Genomic DNA, 14,438 nt, shown 5'->3' on the forward strand with positions numbered 1-14,438 from the left:
CCTTAGGAGGCCCCCCTGTTCCCCACCCTCCCCACTACTGAGCCTCCTCCCATGCCTTCCTCATACAGATCTGGTTGGACATGGCCGAACTGGCCAATTCACCGCAAGAGGCCCCTCGAAACTGGCACGTGCCCTTGGATTGGTACCCATCCCAGGCACCAGGAACACCATGGCAGAGGAGCGGTGGAAGGAGAGAGATGGGAGGGAGCGGAAAGCAGAGCGTTGACACCAGACACCCAATTAGAGTGTCTATACTGAGAGCATTTAACAAAGGCTTTTTGAGAGAGGAGCCAGAGAGAGAGGGATGACGGGTTCAACAAGGGGACTCCTCCACTACCTAGACAGGAGCTGGCTGCGGGGTGTTTACTCCATTTTAGGGGTGTTTGATGCAGAGTGTTGTTTGCCGTTGTATGCTGTTCTGCGAGTGTCTGTGTATACGCTTGTGTGTGTGTGTGTGTGTGTGTGTGTGTGTGTGTGTGTGTGTGTGTGTGTGTGTGTGTGTGTGTGTGTGTGTGTGTGTGTGTGTGTGTGTGTGTGTGTGTGTGTGTGTGTGTGCTTAGGATCCTAGGTTAGGGTGTGTGTGCGTGTGTCTGAGTGTGTACATGCAGCAGCAACATTAGCAGCCACCCCCACACTCTCAAACACACCCTTTGGTGGTGAGAGAGCGCCGTAACCTTCCAAACAAAAGGAGAAGAAGAAGTCTTGTGCCTGTGGAGCTGTGGAGGTAAACTTATAGCACCTCAGAGCCAGTTGACCTTGAAATGAGCAACAGAGGGAGAGAGAGGGAGCCAGGGAGAGCGGTAGAGAGGGAGGGAGGCAGGGAGGATGAGAGGGAGGCAGAGAGGGAGGACAAGAGGGAGGCAGAGAGGGAGGCAGGGAGGGAGGACGAGAGGGAGGCAGGGAGGGAGGGAGGACGAGAGGGAGGCAGAGAGAGAGGCAGGGAGGGAGGCAGAGAGGGAGGCAGAGAGAGAGGCAGGGAGGGAGGCAGGGAGGGAGGCAGGGAGGGAGGTAAACAGAGAAGGAGTGACGGAGAAAGGGAGGGAGGCGAGGGAGGGAGGGAGGGAGAGGTGCATTTAAGAGCTCAACCCCAGTGCCAGGGGCCAGGAGGCTGCTTAATAACATCCACCATGCCATTCATCACCATGCCACCGCCAGGGCAACTGCCCCAACACAGCCCACAGAGCATGGCCGTAATCACCTCTCACACCCACCCACACACACACACACACACACACACAAACTGCACGCTCACACCCACACACACACACACACACACTGCACACACACCACCCACACCACACACACTGCACACAAACTACACGCTCACACCCACACACACACACACACACACTGCACACAAACTGCACGCTCACACCCACCCACACACACACACACTGCACACAAACTACACACTCACACCCACACACACACACACACACACACACACTGCACACAAACTACACGCTCACACCCACCCACACACACACTGCACACAAACCAGCATGCACACACTTTCAGCTGCTAAACACATGGTAATAAACGCAGCCCAGGTTTAAGTGCAGGGTGCTAAACAGAAGCACTCACATACTGATAGTAACTCACACAGTCCAGCATCCAGGGTGTGGTCGGCCCGTTGATTTACTGTCATGCATATAACATTTGCATACAAAAATACTGTAGATTTTATAGAAGCATGTCTGGATATCACATAAACAGATACTTCCATATTATTTTTCTCACACGTGAATGCACACACTAATATCTGTATACATCCCTCATGCATGTTCACATCCTCAAAACAAAGTGTGGCGTTGAGCGTTTGCAACAACACAATCGAGAGTTCCAGTTTCCTTCATATTCTGCATTGATCTCCCTGTAGTGGGCTAGTTAAATTCCTTCCTCAAGGAGCGTAGCCACACATCTCTGAAGCTGTCTCTTCTCCCTAGCCTATTTCCTCCATCCTCGCTTCCTTCTCCGCTGAGGAATGGGGTTTTTCTCCTGACTTGTTCTCTGAGAACCTGTCTTCCCTCTCTCTCTGTGTATCTGTCTGCTGTCTGCTTGCTGCTAGCCTCTCTTTGAAGCCGTTCCACTCCGAGCGACTGGCTGCTTTATCTTGCTCCTCACTAGGTTTCCCCCATCAGTCCTCAGCTCCTCCACGTCCCACCAAGCCTCCTCTTCTTAACTACGATCCTTTGATGTTAATGGCTGTTCTTATCGCTCCTGTGCTACGCAGCTCATTGTAAGAGAGAGAGGCCTATCTGCTACAGTAATGTTGTGCCAGGAAGCTCTGGGCTTGGAGATCCCTTCTCCCAGCCCCACTCTCCTCTCCTTTCTCCTCTCTTCTCCCCTCTCCTCTCTCCCCTTAATGAGGCACGGTACTGTGTTGGTGGTGACGGCTACATGGAGAGAAGCAGAGCGGCAAGGAGAGGAGAGGGCGACGGGCTGTGACAGGGGTCACCAGGGCTTACAGGCCCTGTTACAGATTACATGACTGTGTCTAGTTTCCACCATTGGACAAGTACTGTGGTTTCTGTATGTGTCTGCCAGAGCCTGTTGAGAGCCCTGAGTCTACATGGCCTGTCCTGGTAGGAGCATAGTCCGACTCTGTAGCTGTAACCCTGGTAATGAGGCTATGACTGTGTCCCAAATGGAATCCTGTTACCTACATAGTGTGCCACACCTATGGGGCCTGCTAGTGCACTATAAAAAGAATAGGGTGATTTTGGGACACAGCCTGTCTCTTCCTGGCTGTAGCCGTGGCAACCTGCCTGAGCTCTGCTTTATAGCACTGTGGTGTGGACTGGCTGCAGGGCAAGGTGGTGTCGCTGAGGCTGAGAGCTGAGCTGAGCGTAGGAACATTGCCTTCCATGTGTGTGGGTGCCAAAGAAACCTGTTGCCTGGCTACGACTGCACCCTGGTCTTACGGTAGTGTGGGAGGCAGGTAGCCTAGCGGTTAAGAGCATTGGGCCAGTAACCGAAAGGTTGCTGGTTCGACACCCTGGGCCAACTAGGTGAAAATAAATCTGCCGACGTGCCCTCGAGCAAGGCACTAACCCTAATTACTCCTGTAAGTTGCTCTGGATAAGAGCATCTGCTAAATGCCTAAAATGTAAAGTGTGTGTGTGTGTGTGTGTGTGTGTGTGTGTGTGTGTGTGTGTGTGTGTGTGTGTGTACCACCCCCTCAGTAGGCCTTCCTCCCCTGTGACTGCCTCCCCTAGACTCCATAGGTAATTAACTCAACAACATCCATCCATCTGCTGTGGGGATATGCACTAGACTAGGCAATAAACTAACACAACTACACGGTCTACACACACGATACATACATATGGCTTTTACCTTGACTACCACTTGGATGTGCAGCATCTTAACCTTGGAGCCTCCCACGCTAACAGATTGTGTGTTGGGTGTTGGAGTTGTAGCATACTCCACTTCACACACGAGCGTGCATACACACACACACACACACTCCAGCAACCAGATCCCACTCTCCCCCACCACCACTGAGGAAGTGTACAGTTGGAAAGCGGCCCTAAACCCGCATGGGGAACGAGCAGGAAAACAACCAAAAGATTGCATTACACAATTAATCAATAAGTTAATGAGATCTCATTTTCTCTGCAAAATACTACCCAGGAAAAAGTTTCCCCCTCAGCTTTTTTCCCCAGTTTCCTTTGGAGAGAAACAAACTGGTGATATTACACAGAGGAAAAGAAAGCAGCCAACAAGAAATTAAATGAAATTACCATCCTGATAGATTTATGTGACGCTTTATATTTTCATTGTGGTGTTTTCTGGGTGGTGGAGAGGAGGAGGGACTAAGTGGGCCACGAGCTGCAGAATGTGTTGTGAAGACAGTCTGAGAAGAGAGGGGGAGAAGCTGCATGTCACATACTGCCTGCATCCCAAAAGCAGCCTATTCCCACAGGGCCCTGGTTAAAAGCAGTGCACTGTATAGGTAATAGTGTTCCATTTGAGACAGAACCACCGCTGTGGATTTATAATACTAAAGCCTAGCTAGCTGTGGCTCTACAGATTACTAGTGTTTGGATGAGCTGTAAGGCTGCCAGCTAAATGTTCTCTTTCATTGTAGAGCAGAGGCCAATATGCAATATGTCTGTGTGTGCTGAGGTAGAGAACAGCTGTGTGCCTTTATGTGTGAGTGGGTGTTGAATGGAGGGGGGTTGGGCGTGTGTGTGTGTGTGTTTGTCCTTCCTCTCAGTGTGTTTGTGTGCTTCCTCCAACATGCTCATACAGTAAGTGCGTGCTACGGCCCTTTGTTCACCCCTCTCGTGCTAGTTAAGGATTGAGGGCATGGCCTGCCGATTACCACAGCTGGTAATGCCATCTGGGGGCATTACACACTCGCTCGCCCTGACATCGTGGAAGCGAGACACAGCCGTCCCAGTGTGTTGACTCCAATGACAGAGGACAGGGACAAGGTTTATCACAGAGGAGATAACACGCCTCAATGTCCGGCTGTAGTGGGCTGGGGGGTGAGGCCCGGGCCACTGACCAAAGACTGTCAGTACATGAACTAAACATCCAGCTCCCTGTACAACAGAGACTATAGACCAGACCAGTCTTCAGCACATCCCACCTGCCGGCCCGTTTAAAGAGAATACATTTCAGTTGTTTTCAATTCCAATGCTAAAGTTGGTCCTGTGCACAAAGCCCTGAACAAATCATCACAAAAAGACAAGCTCTTGTCCAGACGTGAACATTAATGGTGTTAGAATTAAGAGGCAGCATGATGGTTTGTTCTCCACATCACACAGATGATGCTTCAAACTGCACTCAGACACATGGTGTCTTTGACCTTCGTCAAGGTCTTTGTTTTTCTCCCTGTGTGTGTGTGTGTGTGTGTGTGTGTGTGTGTGTGTGTGTGTGTGTGTGTGTGTGTGTGTGTGTGTGTGTGTGTGTGTGTTTCCATCCTCTGATGTAGTATCCATGCGTGTATTTGTGGCAGTAACTAGTATTTCTGCCTCTGTGTGAGTGTATGTACGAAGGCGTGTGTCTGTGGTTATTGGCAATTGTGTGTTTGTAATGAATAGAGTCTTAAGGAGCGGAGTGGGAGCGTTTCTCCTGCCACTGTTTACTCCACACAGTAATCAAAGCTATTCATGATTACAGATCACAATTGATGTTATTCACACCAGCTCAACCGGTCTTTTAAACAGCACCTATTTTTCATAAGCTGTCAATTTAGGGAATTTACAGCGGTAACGATTGCAGCGGGGTGAATAGGTGGATTCTGACTGGGTACACAGGCAAGTTAATAGAGGGCATTGGCTCGGCATGTGGGAGGACTTCACAAAATGCCATAAGTGTGTTACATGCACGTAGGGCAATTACCACACACACACACGCGAGAACACGTACAGTACACACACACACACACACACACACACACACACACACACACACACACACACACACACACACACACACACACAACCCTTCCAAAGAGGTTTTAACTCCCCCTATAAATGTTTCTTCAGAGACCCACTTCTCTTTTGCTTTTCTCTCTCTCTCTCTCTCTCTCTCTCTCTCTCTCTCTCTCTCTCTCTCTGAGCTTCTCTCACTCCATTCTTTGTGTGAGAAATATCATGCCGTCTCTCCAACAACAAGCTATTCCAGCAGCGTGTCTGTGTGCTGACACACCAGCTGTAGTGTTAGGTGTTACACTTCCAGCTGGGTCTCTTCTCTCTCTGGGCCTCTCTCACTGTTACCACACAACACATTCAGTCTGCTGACTAAACTAACCTCTCTCTCTCTCTCTCTCTCTCTCTCTCTCTCCAGAACCCTGACATCGTGCTCGTCCACTACTTGAATGTGCCGGCCATAGAGGATTGTGGGAAGCCGTGCGGGCCAATCCTGTGCTCCATCAACACGGACAAGAAGGAGTGGGCCAAGTGGACCAAGGAGGAGCTGATTGGCCAGCTCAAGCCCATGTGTGAGTATCTGACCTATCACATTCCGAGGACAGCAGTCATTGAGTGCTTCAAGCCTTTTCAAAGCCTGATACATGACCAGGTGCAAGGTCTTCTCAAGGGTCCGGCCCTAAGAGCCCTAGACCTCAGACCTCTCCTAGCCTTATTATTGGAGTAGCCCAAGTGGCTCTCTGAGGCATGTCCTGGTTGCTGACTGTTACCATCTTGTTATTGTTTTTTATTGTTTCCGTGTTCCTGCCCTGCCTGGAGCCATCTGGTAGACAGGGGTCAGGGGTTATCTTTCCCCAGCCCTCCGGCACCACAGTGGTCAGCCTGAGAGCACACAGCCCTGGCCTCACGTCCTCCCAGTCAGGTAGAGCAGAGCAGGCCCAGTGTAGAGCAGGGGAGAGCTCTGTTGATTGATGCCTTTGTGTGGGAGGAAGAGTGTCTGACTCACCAGAAATCCTTCTCACCTCCCCTCTCTCTCTCTCTCTCTCTCTCTCTCTCTCTCTCTCTGATGTAACCTGGTTTACTAATTGCTTAGAGACACGTAGTAGACATGTGTTGTTATGGACTGCGTGCGTCATTCTTCAGTCCAGCTCCATGTTTGAGACAGTGTTTGAGACAGTGTTTGAGACAGTGTTTGGTAAAATGTCAGGGTTTGTCTAATGATAATAGTCAATCAGGACTTCTGAAAATCAGTGGGAGAGTTGTTAATGGCCAGACTCCAGGCTGTGTGTGTGTGTGCGTGCGTGTGTGCGTGCGTGCGTGCGTGCGTGTGTGTGTTGGCAGGGGCAGGGCGGTGACGGTGAGTGATGTTCACAGGGCTGATTATTGATGACCAGGTAGAGAGTAGTGTGTCAGCAGCTTTAAGAGAGAGACAGATGCTCCATGAATACAGACCAGCCAGCCAGGGGCCCTAACACACACACACACACACACACACACACACACACACACACACACACACACACACACACACACACACACACACACACACACACGCTGGCCATGATCACCAGAGCTTATGCTCCCCTTCACTGATCCTCTGGTGATCATTTTAGGAGTCACTTGAGCATCCCATCCACCCCAGGGCAGGTCAGATCAGGACAGGTCAGATCAGGACAGGTCAGATCAGGACAGATCAGGACAGGACAGATCAGGACAGGTCAGATCAGATCAGGACAGATCAGGACAGATCAGATCAGGACAGGTCAGACCAGGACAGGTCAGATCAGGACAGGTCATATTAGGACAGGTCAGACCAGGATACGTCAGATCAGGACAGGTCAGATCAGGACAGGTCGTATCAGGACAGATCAGGTCAGATCAGGACAGGTCAGATCAGGACAGTTTAGGACAGATCGGGACAGATCAGGACAGGTCAGATCAGGACAGATCAGGACAGGTCAGATCAGGACAGGTCAGATCAGGTCAGATCAAGACAGGTCAGATCAAGACAGGTCAGATCAGGACAGGTCGGATCAGGACAGGTAACAGTGCTGCTGTGAACTACTCTCTTCATTAGGTCTGGGGCTTCATTTCAGTAATGCGGGAAGTCATTCACTTTGGGGAGTTGGGACAATGAGGGCCGAGGAGGGTGAGATGCCTTCTAGCTGACAGGCTACATGAGAAGGCCACATACAGACCCTAGTCAAACGTAGTGCACTATGTTGGGAATAGGATGCCATTTAGGATACAGACATATGGCAACAAAGCAGCCTACACCCCCCCATCTCTCTCTTTTTGTCTCTTTCTCCCTCCTTCACTCCCTCTATCCTCTTATTTTAAATCCTTAAGAGTCTATTGATGCACTCGTTGTTTAATCTAAGTAACATCATTAAAAAAATCCCCATCAAAGTCCATCAGTTTAAACTGGAGATATCATGGGCTGCATCTCAATCCACCTCATCTGCCTATGGCGACCTTCCGCATCTGCGGTGGGAGGTGGCCGAGCTACAGCTGTGTTTGTCAGACCATGAGACAATCCTGAAAATCTCATGAAAACATCTGTAACATCCGAACAGTTTGGCCTACAAACTATTATGGAAAGGGGCGACTCTCACGTTTTGCGTTTTGCTCTACGTTTTGCTCTACTACCCCCAAGAGTGTCACGGGACTTGTCTGAAGGTAACCCATACAAACCAATGGAAGTATGGAGGTCGTTTTTGTGCCAACAAAAATAAGGGGTTAAATATGTTTCTAAAAATAGATACATACTGTATATATTTCATGAGCTTTCTTATATCACCTACATATCAGACAGACACATCAAAACTTTATTCCTTATGATGAATTTTCTGACTGTCTGTTTTGCCATTTATGAATGTGTTATTCAAAGTATTTGTCTGGGCTATAGTAGTAAAGCCCAAATTCAAAACTTTGTCAAATAATTTTTAAATACAGTATATTTTTTTGATAACTAAAGGGGTCCTAAAATTCAATATCAAATAGCTAAATCATCCAAACCATCTATGACCATTTTAAAACAATTGAATATGTTAGTTTAGTAACCCCCCCCCCCCAACAGCTTAGATTTTTACAGGTTTTAAACAATCCAGATTAACATTCCGTCTACGGTAGAGCGGCAGTGCCACCTAGTGGTGTGTTGACAGAATTGCCTCTTTCGTTGATCATAGGGACATGGAGGGGTGCAGGCGAAGTGCACAGGAGCCTTATATTATATAGGTGCATTATTCAGCTGTGAATAATACAGTAGGCCTTTACCAACTGTACATTCTGTACAACTGTACATCTTACACAAGCTGCTATGCTTCATCAGCAGATGTATGTGGGCTTTTGCTACTGTACACTTGAGGGAGTTTAGTGTATCGTGTAACACTATGGATCTCTCATGGGTGTAAAGGAGACTTCGAATGCCACTCCTTAGAGGGGTATGGTAGGCCTATAGAGAGGAAGAGGCAGGATGCATATCCCAGCTCCCCTATCTTAGCCACAAACCTTCAGTTTAACCCCCGTGTACTGTGGGAGTGAGTGGACTGTGGGAAACTAAGGTATGTTTGACGTTAAACCATGTGTCATGGTAGCATCTGATATGCATGTTGGCTTTAGGCTCTGTAGCGCACACTTCTAGACTGGGTCTGGGAGAGTTCTACTGTTCACTTGATCTTAGTGCACAGACAACATAAATATCAAAGAGTTCTTTTGTTGGGAGAATTGAACTTGGTAGAGAAAACGTGCTGTTACAGAGAGATGCATATTATACCCATGCCTTACAAGCAGAAAGATGCATATTATACCCATGCCTTACAAGCAGAAAGATGCATATTATACCCATGCCTTACAAGCAGAAAGATGCATATTATACCCATGCCTTACAAGCAGAAAGATGCATATTATACCCATGCCTTACAAGCAGAAAGATGCATATTATACCCATGCCTTACAAGCAGAAAGATGCATATTATACCCATGCCTTACAAGCAGAGAGATGCATATTATACCCATGCCTTACAAGCAGAGAGATGCATGTTATACCCATGCCTTACAAGCAGAAAGATACATATTATACCCATGCCTTACAAGCAGAAAGATGCATATTATACCCATGCCTTACAAGCAGAAAGATGCATATTATACCCATGCCTTACAAGCAGAGAGATGCATGTTATACCCATGCCTTACAAGCAGAGAGATGCATATTATACCCATGCCTTACAAGCAGAGAGATGCATATTATACCCATGCCTTACAAGCAGAAAGATACATATTATACCCATGCCTTACAAGCAGAAAGATGCATATTATACCCATGCCTTACAAGCAGAAAGATGCATATTATACCCATGCCTTACAAGCAGAGAGATGCATATTATACCCATGCCTTACAAGCAGAGAGATGCATATTATACCCATGCCTTACAAGCAGAAAGATGCATATTATACCCATGCCTTACAAGCAGAAAGATGCATATTATACCCATGCCTTACAAGCAGAAAGATGCATATTATACCCATGCCTTACAAGCAGAAAGATGCATATTATACCCATGCCTTACAAGCAGAGAGATGCATATTATACCCATGCCTTACAAGCAGAGAGATGCATATTATACCCATGCCTTACAAGCAGAGAGATGCATATTATACCCATGCCTTACAAGCAGAGAGATGCATATTATACCCATGCCTTACAAGCAGAGAGATGCATATTATACCCATGCCTTACAAGCAGAAAGATGCATATTATACCCATGCCTTACAAGCAGAAAGATGCATATTATACCCATGCCTTAGAAGCAGAAAGATGCATATTATACCCATGCCTTACAAGCAGAAAGATGCATATTATACCCAAGCCTTACAAGCAGAGATGCATATTATACCCATGCCTTACAAGCAGAAAGATGCATATTATACCCATGCCTTACAAGCAGAGAGATGCATATTATACCCATGCCTTACAAGCAGAAAGATGCATATTATACCCATGCCTTACAAGCAGAAAGATGCATATTATACCCATGCCTTACAAGCAGAGAGATGCATATTATACCCATGCCTTACAAGCAGAAAGATGCATATTATACCCATGCCTTACAAGCAGAAAGATGCATATTATACCCATGCCTTACAAGCAGAGAGATGCATATTATACCCATGCCTTACAAGCAGAAAGATGCATATTATACCCATGCCTTACAAGCAGAGAGATGCATATTATACCCATGCCTTACAAGCAGAGAGATGCATATTATACCCATGCCTTACAAGCAGAAAGATGCATATTATACCCATGCCTTACAAGCAGAAAGATGCATATTATACCCATGCCTTACAAGCAGAAAGATGCATATTATACCCATGCCTTACAAGCAGAAAGATGCATATTATACCCATGCCTTACAAGCAGAAAGATGCATATTATACCCATGCCTTACAAGCAGAGAGATGCATATTATACCCATGCCTTACAAGCAGAGAGATGCATATTATACCCATGCCTTACAAGCAGAGAGATGCATATTATACCCATGCCTTACAAGCAGAGAGATGCATATTATACCCATGCCTTACAAGCAGAGAGATGCATATTATACCCATGCCTTACAAGCAGAAAGATGCATATTATACCCATGCCTTACAAGCAGAGAGATGCATATTATACCCATGCCTTACAAGCAGAGAGATGCATGTTATACCCATGCCTTACAAGCAGAAAGATGCATATTATACCCATGCCTTACAAGCAGAAAGATGCATATTATACCCAAGCCTTACAAGCAGAGAGATGCATATTATACCCATGCCTTACAAGCAGAGAGATGCATGTTATACCCATGCCTTACAAGCAGAGAGATGCATGTTATACCCATGCCTTACAAGCAGAAAGATGCATATTATACCCATGCCTTACAAAAAGAGAGATGCATGTTATACCCATGCCTTACAAGCAGAAAGATGCATGTTATACCCATGCCTTACAAGCAGAAAGATGCATATTATACCCATGCCTTACAAGCAGAGAGATGCATGTTATACCCATGCCTTACAAGCAGAAAGATGCATATTATACCCATGCCTTACAAGCAGAAAGATGCATATTATACCCATGCCTTACAAGCAGAAAGATGCATATTATACCCATGCCTTACAAGCAGAAAGATGCATATTATACCCATGCCTTACAAGCAGAGAGATGCATATTATACCCATGCCTTACAAGCAGAAAGATGCATATTATACCCATGCCTTACAAGCAGAAAGATGCATATTATACCCATGCCTTACAAGCAGAAAGATGCATATTATACCCATGCCTTACAAGCAGAGAGATGCATATTATACCCATGCCTTACAAGCAGAGAGATGCATATTATACCCATGCCTTACAAGCAGAGAGATGCATATTATACCCATGCCTTACAAGCAGAGAGATGCATATTATACCCATGCCTTACAAGCAGAGAGATGCATATTATACCCATGCCTTACAAGCAGAGAGATGCATATTATACCCATGCCTTACAAGCAGAGAGATGCATATTATACCCATGCCTTACAAGCAGAGAGATGCATATTATACCCATGCCTTACAAGCAGAAAGATGCATATTATACCCATGCCTTACAAGCAGAAAGATGCATATTATACCCATGCCTTACAAGCAGAAAGATGCATATTATACCCATGCCTTACAAGCAGAAAGATGCATATTATACCCATGCCTTACAAGCAGAGAGATGCATATTATACCCATGCCTTACAAGCAGAAAGATGCATATTATACCCATGCCTTACAAGCAGAAAGATGCATATTATACCCATGCCTTACAAGCAGAGAGATGCATATTATACCCATGCCTTACAAGCAGAAAGATGCATATTATACCCATGCCTTACAAGCAGAAAGATGCATATTATACCCATGCCTTACAAGCAGAGAGATGCATATTATACCCATGCCTTACAAGCAGAAAGATGCATATTATACCCATGCCTTACAAGCAGAAAGATGCATATTATACCCATGCCTTACAAGCAGAGAGATGCATATTATACCCATGCCTTACAAGCAGAAAGATGCATATTATACCCATGCCTTACAAGCAGAAAGATGCATATTATACCCATGCCTTACAAGCAGAGAGATGCATATTATACCCATGCCTTACAAGCAGAAAGATGCATATTATACCCATGCCTTACAAGCAGAAAGATGCATATTATACCCATGCCTTACAAGCAGAGAGATGCATATTATACCCATGCCTTACAAGCAGAAAGATGCATATTATACCCATGCCTTACAAGCAGAGAGATGCATATTATACCCATGCCTTACAAGCAGAGAGATGCATATTATACCCATGCCTTACAAGCAGAGAGATGCATATTATACCCATGCCTTACAAGCAGAAAGATGCATATTATACCCATGCCTTACAAGCAGAGAGATGCATATTATACCCATGCCTTACAAGCAGAAAGATGCATATTATACCCATGCCTTACAAGCAGAGAGATGCATATTATACCCATGCCTTACAAGCAGAGAGATGCATATTATACCCATGCCTTACAAGCAGAGATGCATATTATACCCATGCCTTACAAGCAGAGAGATGCATATTATACCCATGCCTTACAAGCAGAAAGATGCATATTATACCCATGCCTTACAAGCAGAGAGATGCATATTATACCCATGCCTTACAAGCAGAGAGATGCATGTTATACCCATGCCTTACAAGCAGAAGATGCATATTATACCCATGCCTTACAAGCAGAGAGATGCATATTATACCCATGCCTTACAAGCAGAAAGATGCATGTTATACCCATGCCTTACAAGCAGAAAGATGCATATTATACCCATGCCTTACAAGCAGAGAGATGCATATTATACCCATGCCTTACAAGCAGAAAGATGCATATTATACCCATGCCTTACAAGCAGAAAGATGCATATTATACCCATGCCTTACAAGCAGAAAGATGCATATTATACCCATGCCTTACAAGCAGAAAGATGCATATTATACCCATGCCTTACAAGCAGAAAGATGCATATTATACCCATGCCTTACAAGCAGAAAGATGCATATTATACCCATGCCTTACAAGCAGAAAGATGCATATTATACCCATGCCTTACAAGCAGAAAGATGCATATTATACCCATGCCTTACAAGCAGAGAGATGCATATTATACCCATGCCTTACAAGCAGAGAGATGCATATTATACCCATGCCTTACAAGCAGAAAGATGCATATTATACCCATGCCTTACAAGCAGAGATGCATATTATACCCATGCCTTACAAGCAGAGAGATGCATATTATACCCATGCCTTACAAGCAGAAGATGCATATTATACCCATGCCTTACAAGCAGAGAGATGCATATTATACCCATGCCTTACAAGCAGAGAGATGCATATTATACCCATGCCTTACAAGCAGAGAGATGCATATTATACCCATGCCTTACAAGCAGAGAGATGCATATTATACCCATGCCTTACAAGCAGAGAGATGCATATTATACCCATGCCTTACAAGCAGAGAGATGCATATTATACCCATGCCTTACAAGCAGAGAGATGCATATTATACCCATGCCTTACAAGCAGAGAGATGCATATTATACCCATGCCTTACAAGCAGAGAGATGCATATTATACCCATGCCTTACAAGCAGAAGATGCATATTATACCCATGCCTTACAAGCAGAGAGATGCATATTATACCCATGCCTTACAAGCAGAGAGATGCATATTATACCCATGCCTTACAAGCAGAGAGATGCATATTATACCCATGCCTTACAAGCAGAGATGCATATTATACCCATGCCTTACAAGCAGAGAGATGCATATTATACCCATGCCTTACAAGCAGAGAGATGCATATTATACCCATGCCTTACAAGCAGAGAGATGCATATTATACCCATGCCTTACAAGCAGAGAGATGCATATTATACCCATGCCTTACAAGCAGAGAGATGCATATTATACCCATGCCTTACAAGCAGAGA

General features: G+C 45.6%; 1 protein-coding gene across 7 annotated transcripts in view; it reads left to right on the forward strand.

The window, feature by feature from the left end:
- The window catches only part of LOC106567259 (calmodulin-binding transcription activator 1), a 485,887-nt gene that overhangs the window by 410,379 nt on the left and 61,070 nt on the right, over positions 1-14,438 (forward strand). For all 7 annotated transcript variants that reach the window (XM_014136342.2, XM_014136343.2, XM_014136344.2 and 4 more), the window contains one exon: positions 5,803-5,956. In XM_014136342.2, the coding sequence (XP_013991817.1) occupies positions 5,803-5,956 (154 nt within the window). The remainder of the gene's footprint in view (positions 1-5,802; positions 5,957-14,438) is intronic.

The sequence above is a fragment of the Salmo salar genome, chromosome ssa13 (assembly GCF_905237065.1).
Source record: "Salmo salar chromosome ssa13, Ssal_v3.1, whole genome shotgun sequence".
Taxonomy (NCBI): domain Eukaryota; kingdom Metazoa; phylum Chordata; class Actinopteri; order Salmoniformes; family Salmonidae; genus Salmo; species Salmo salar.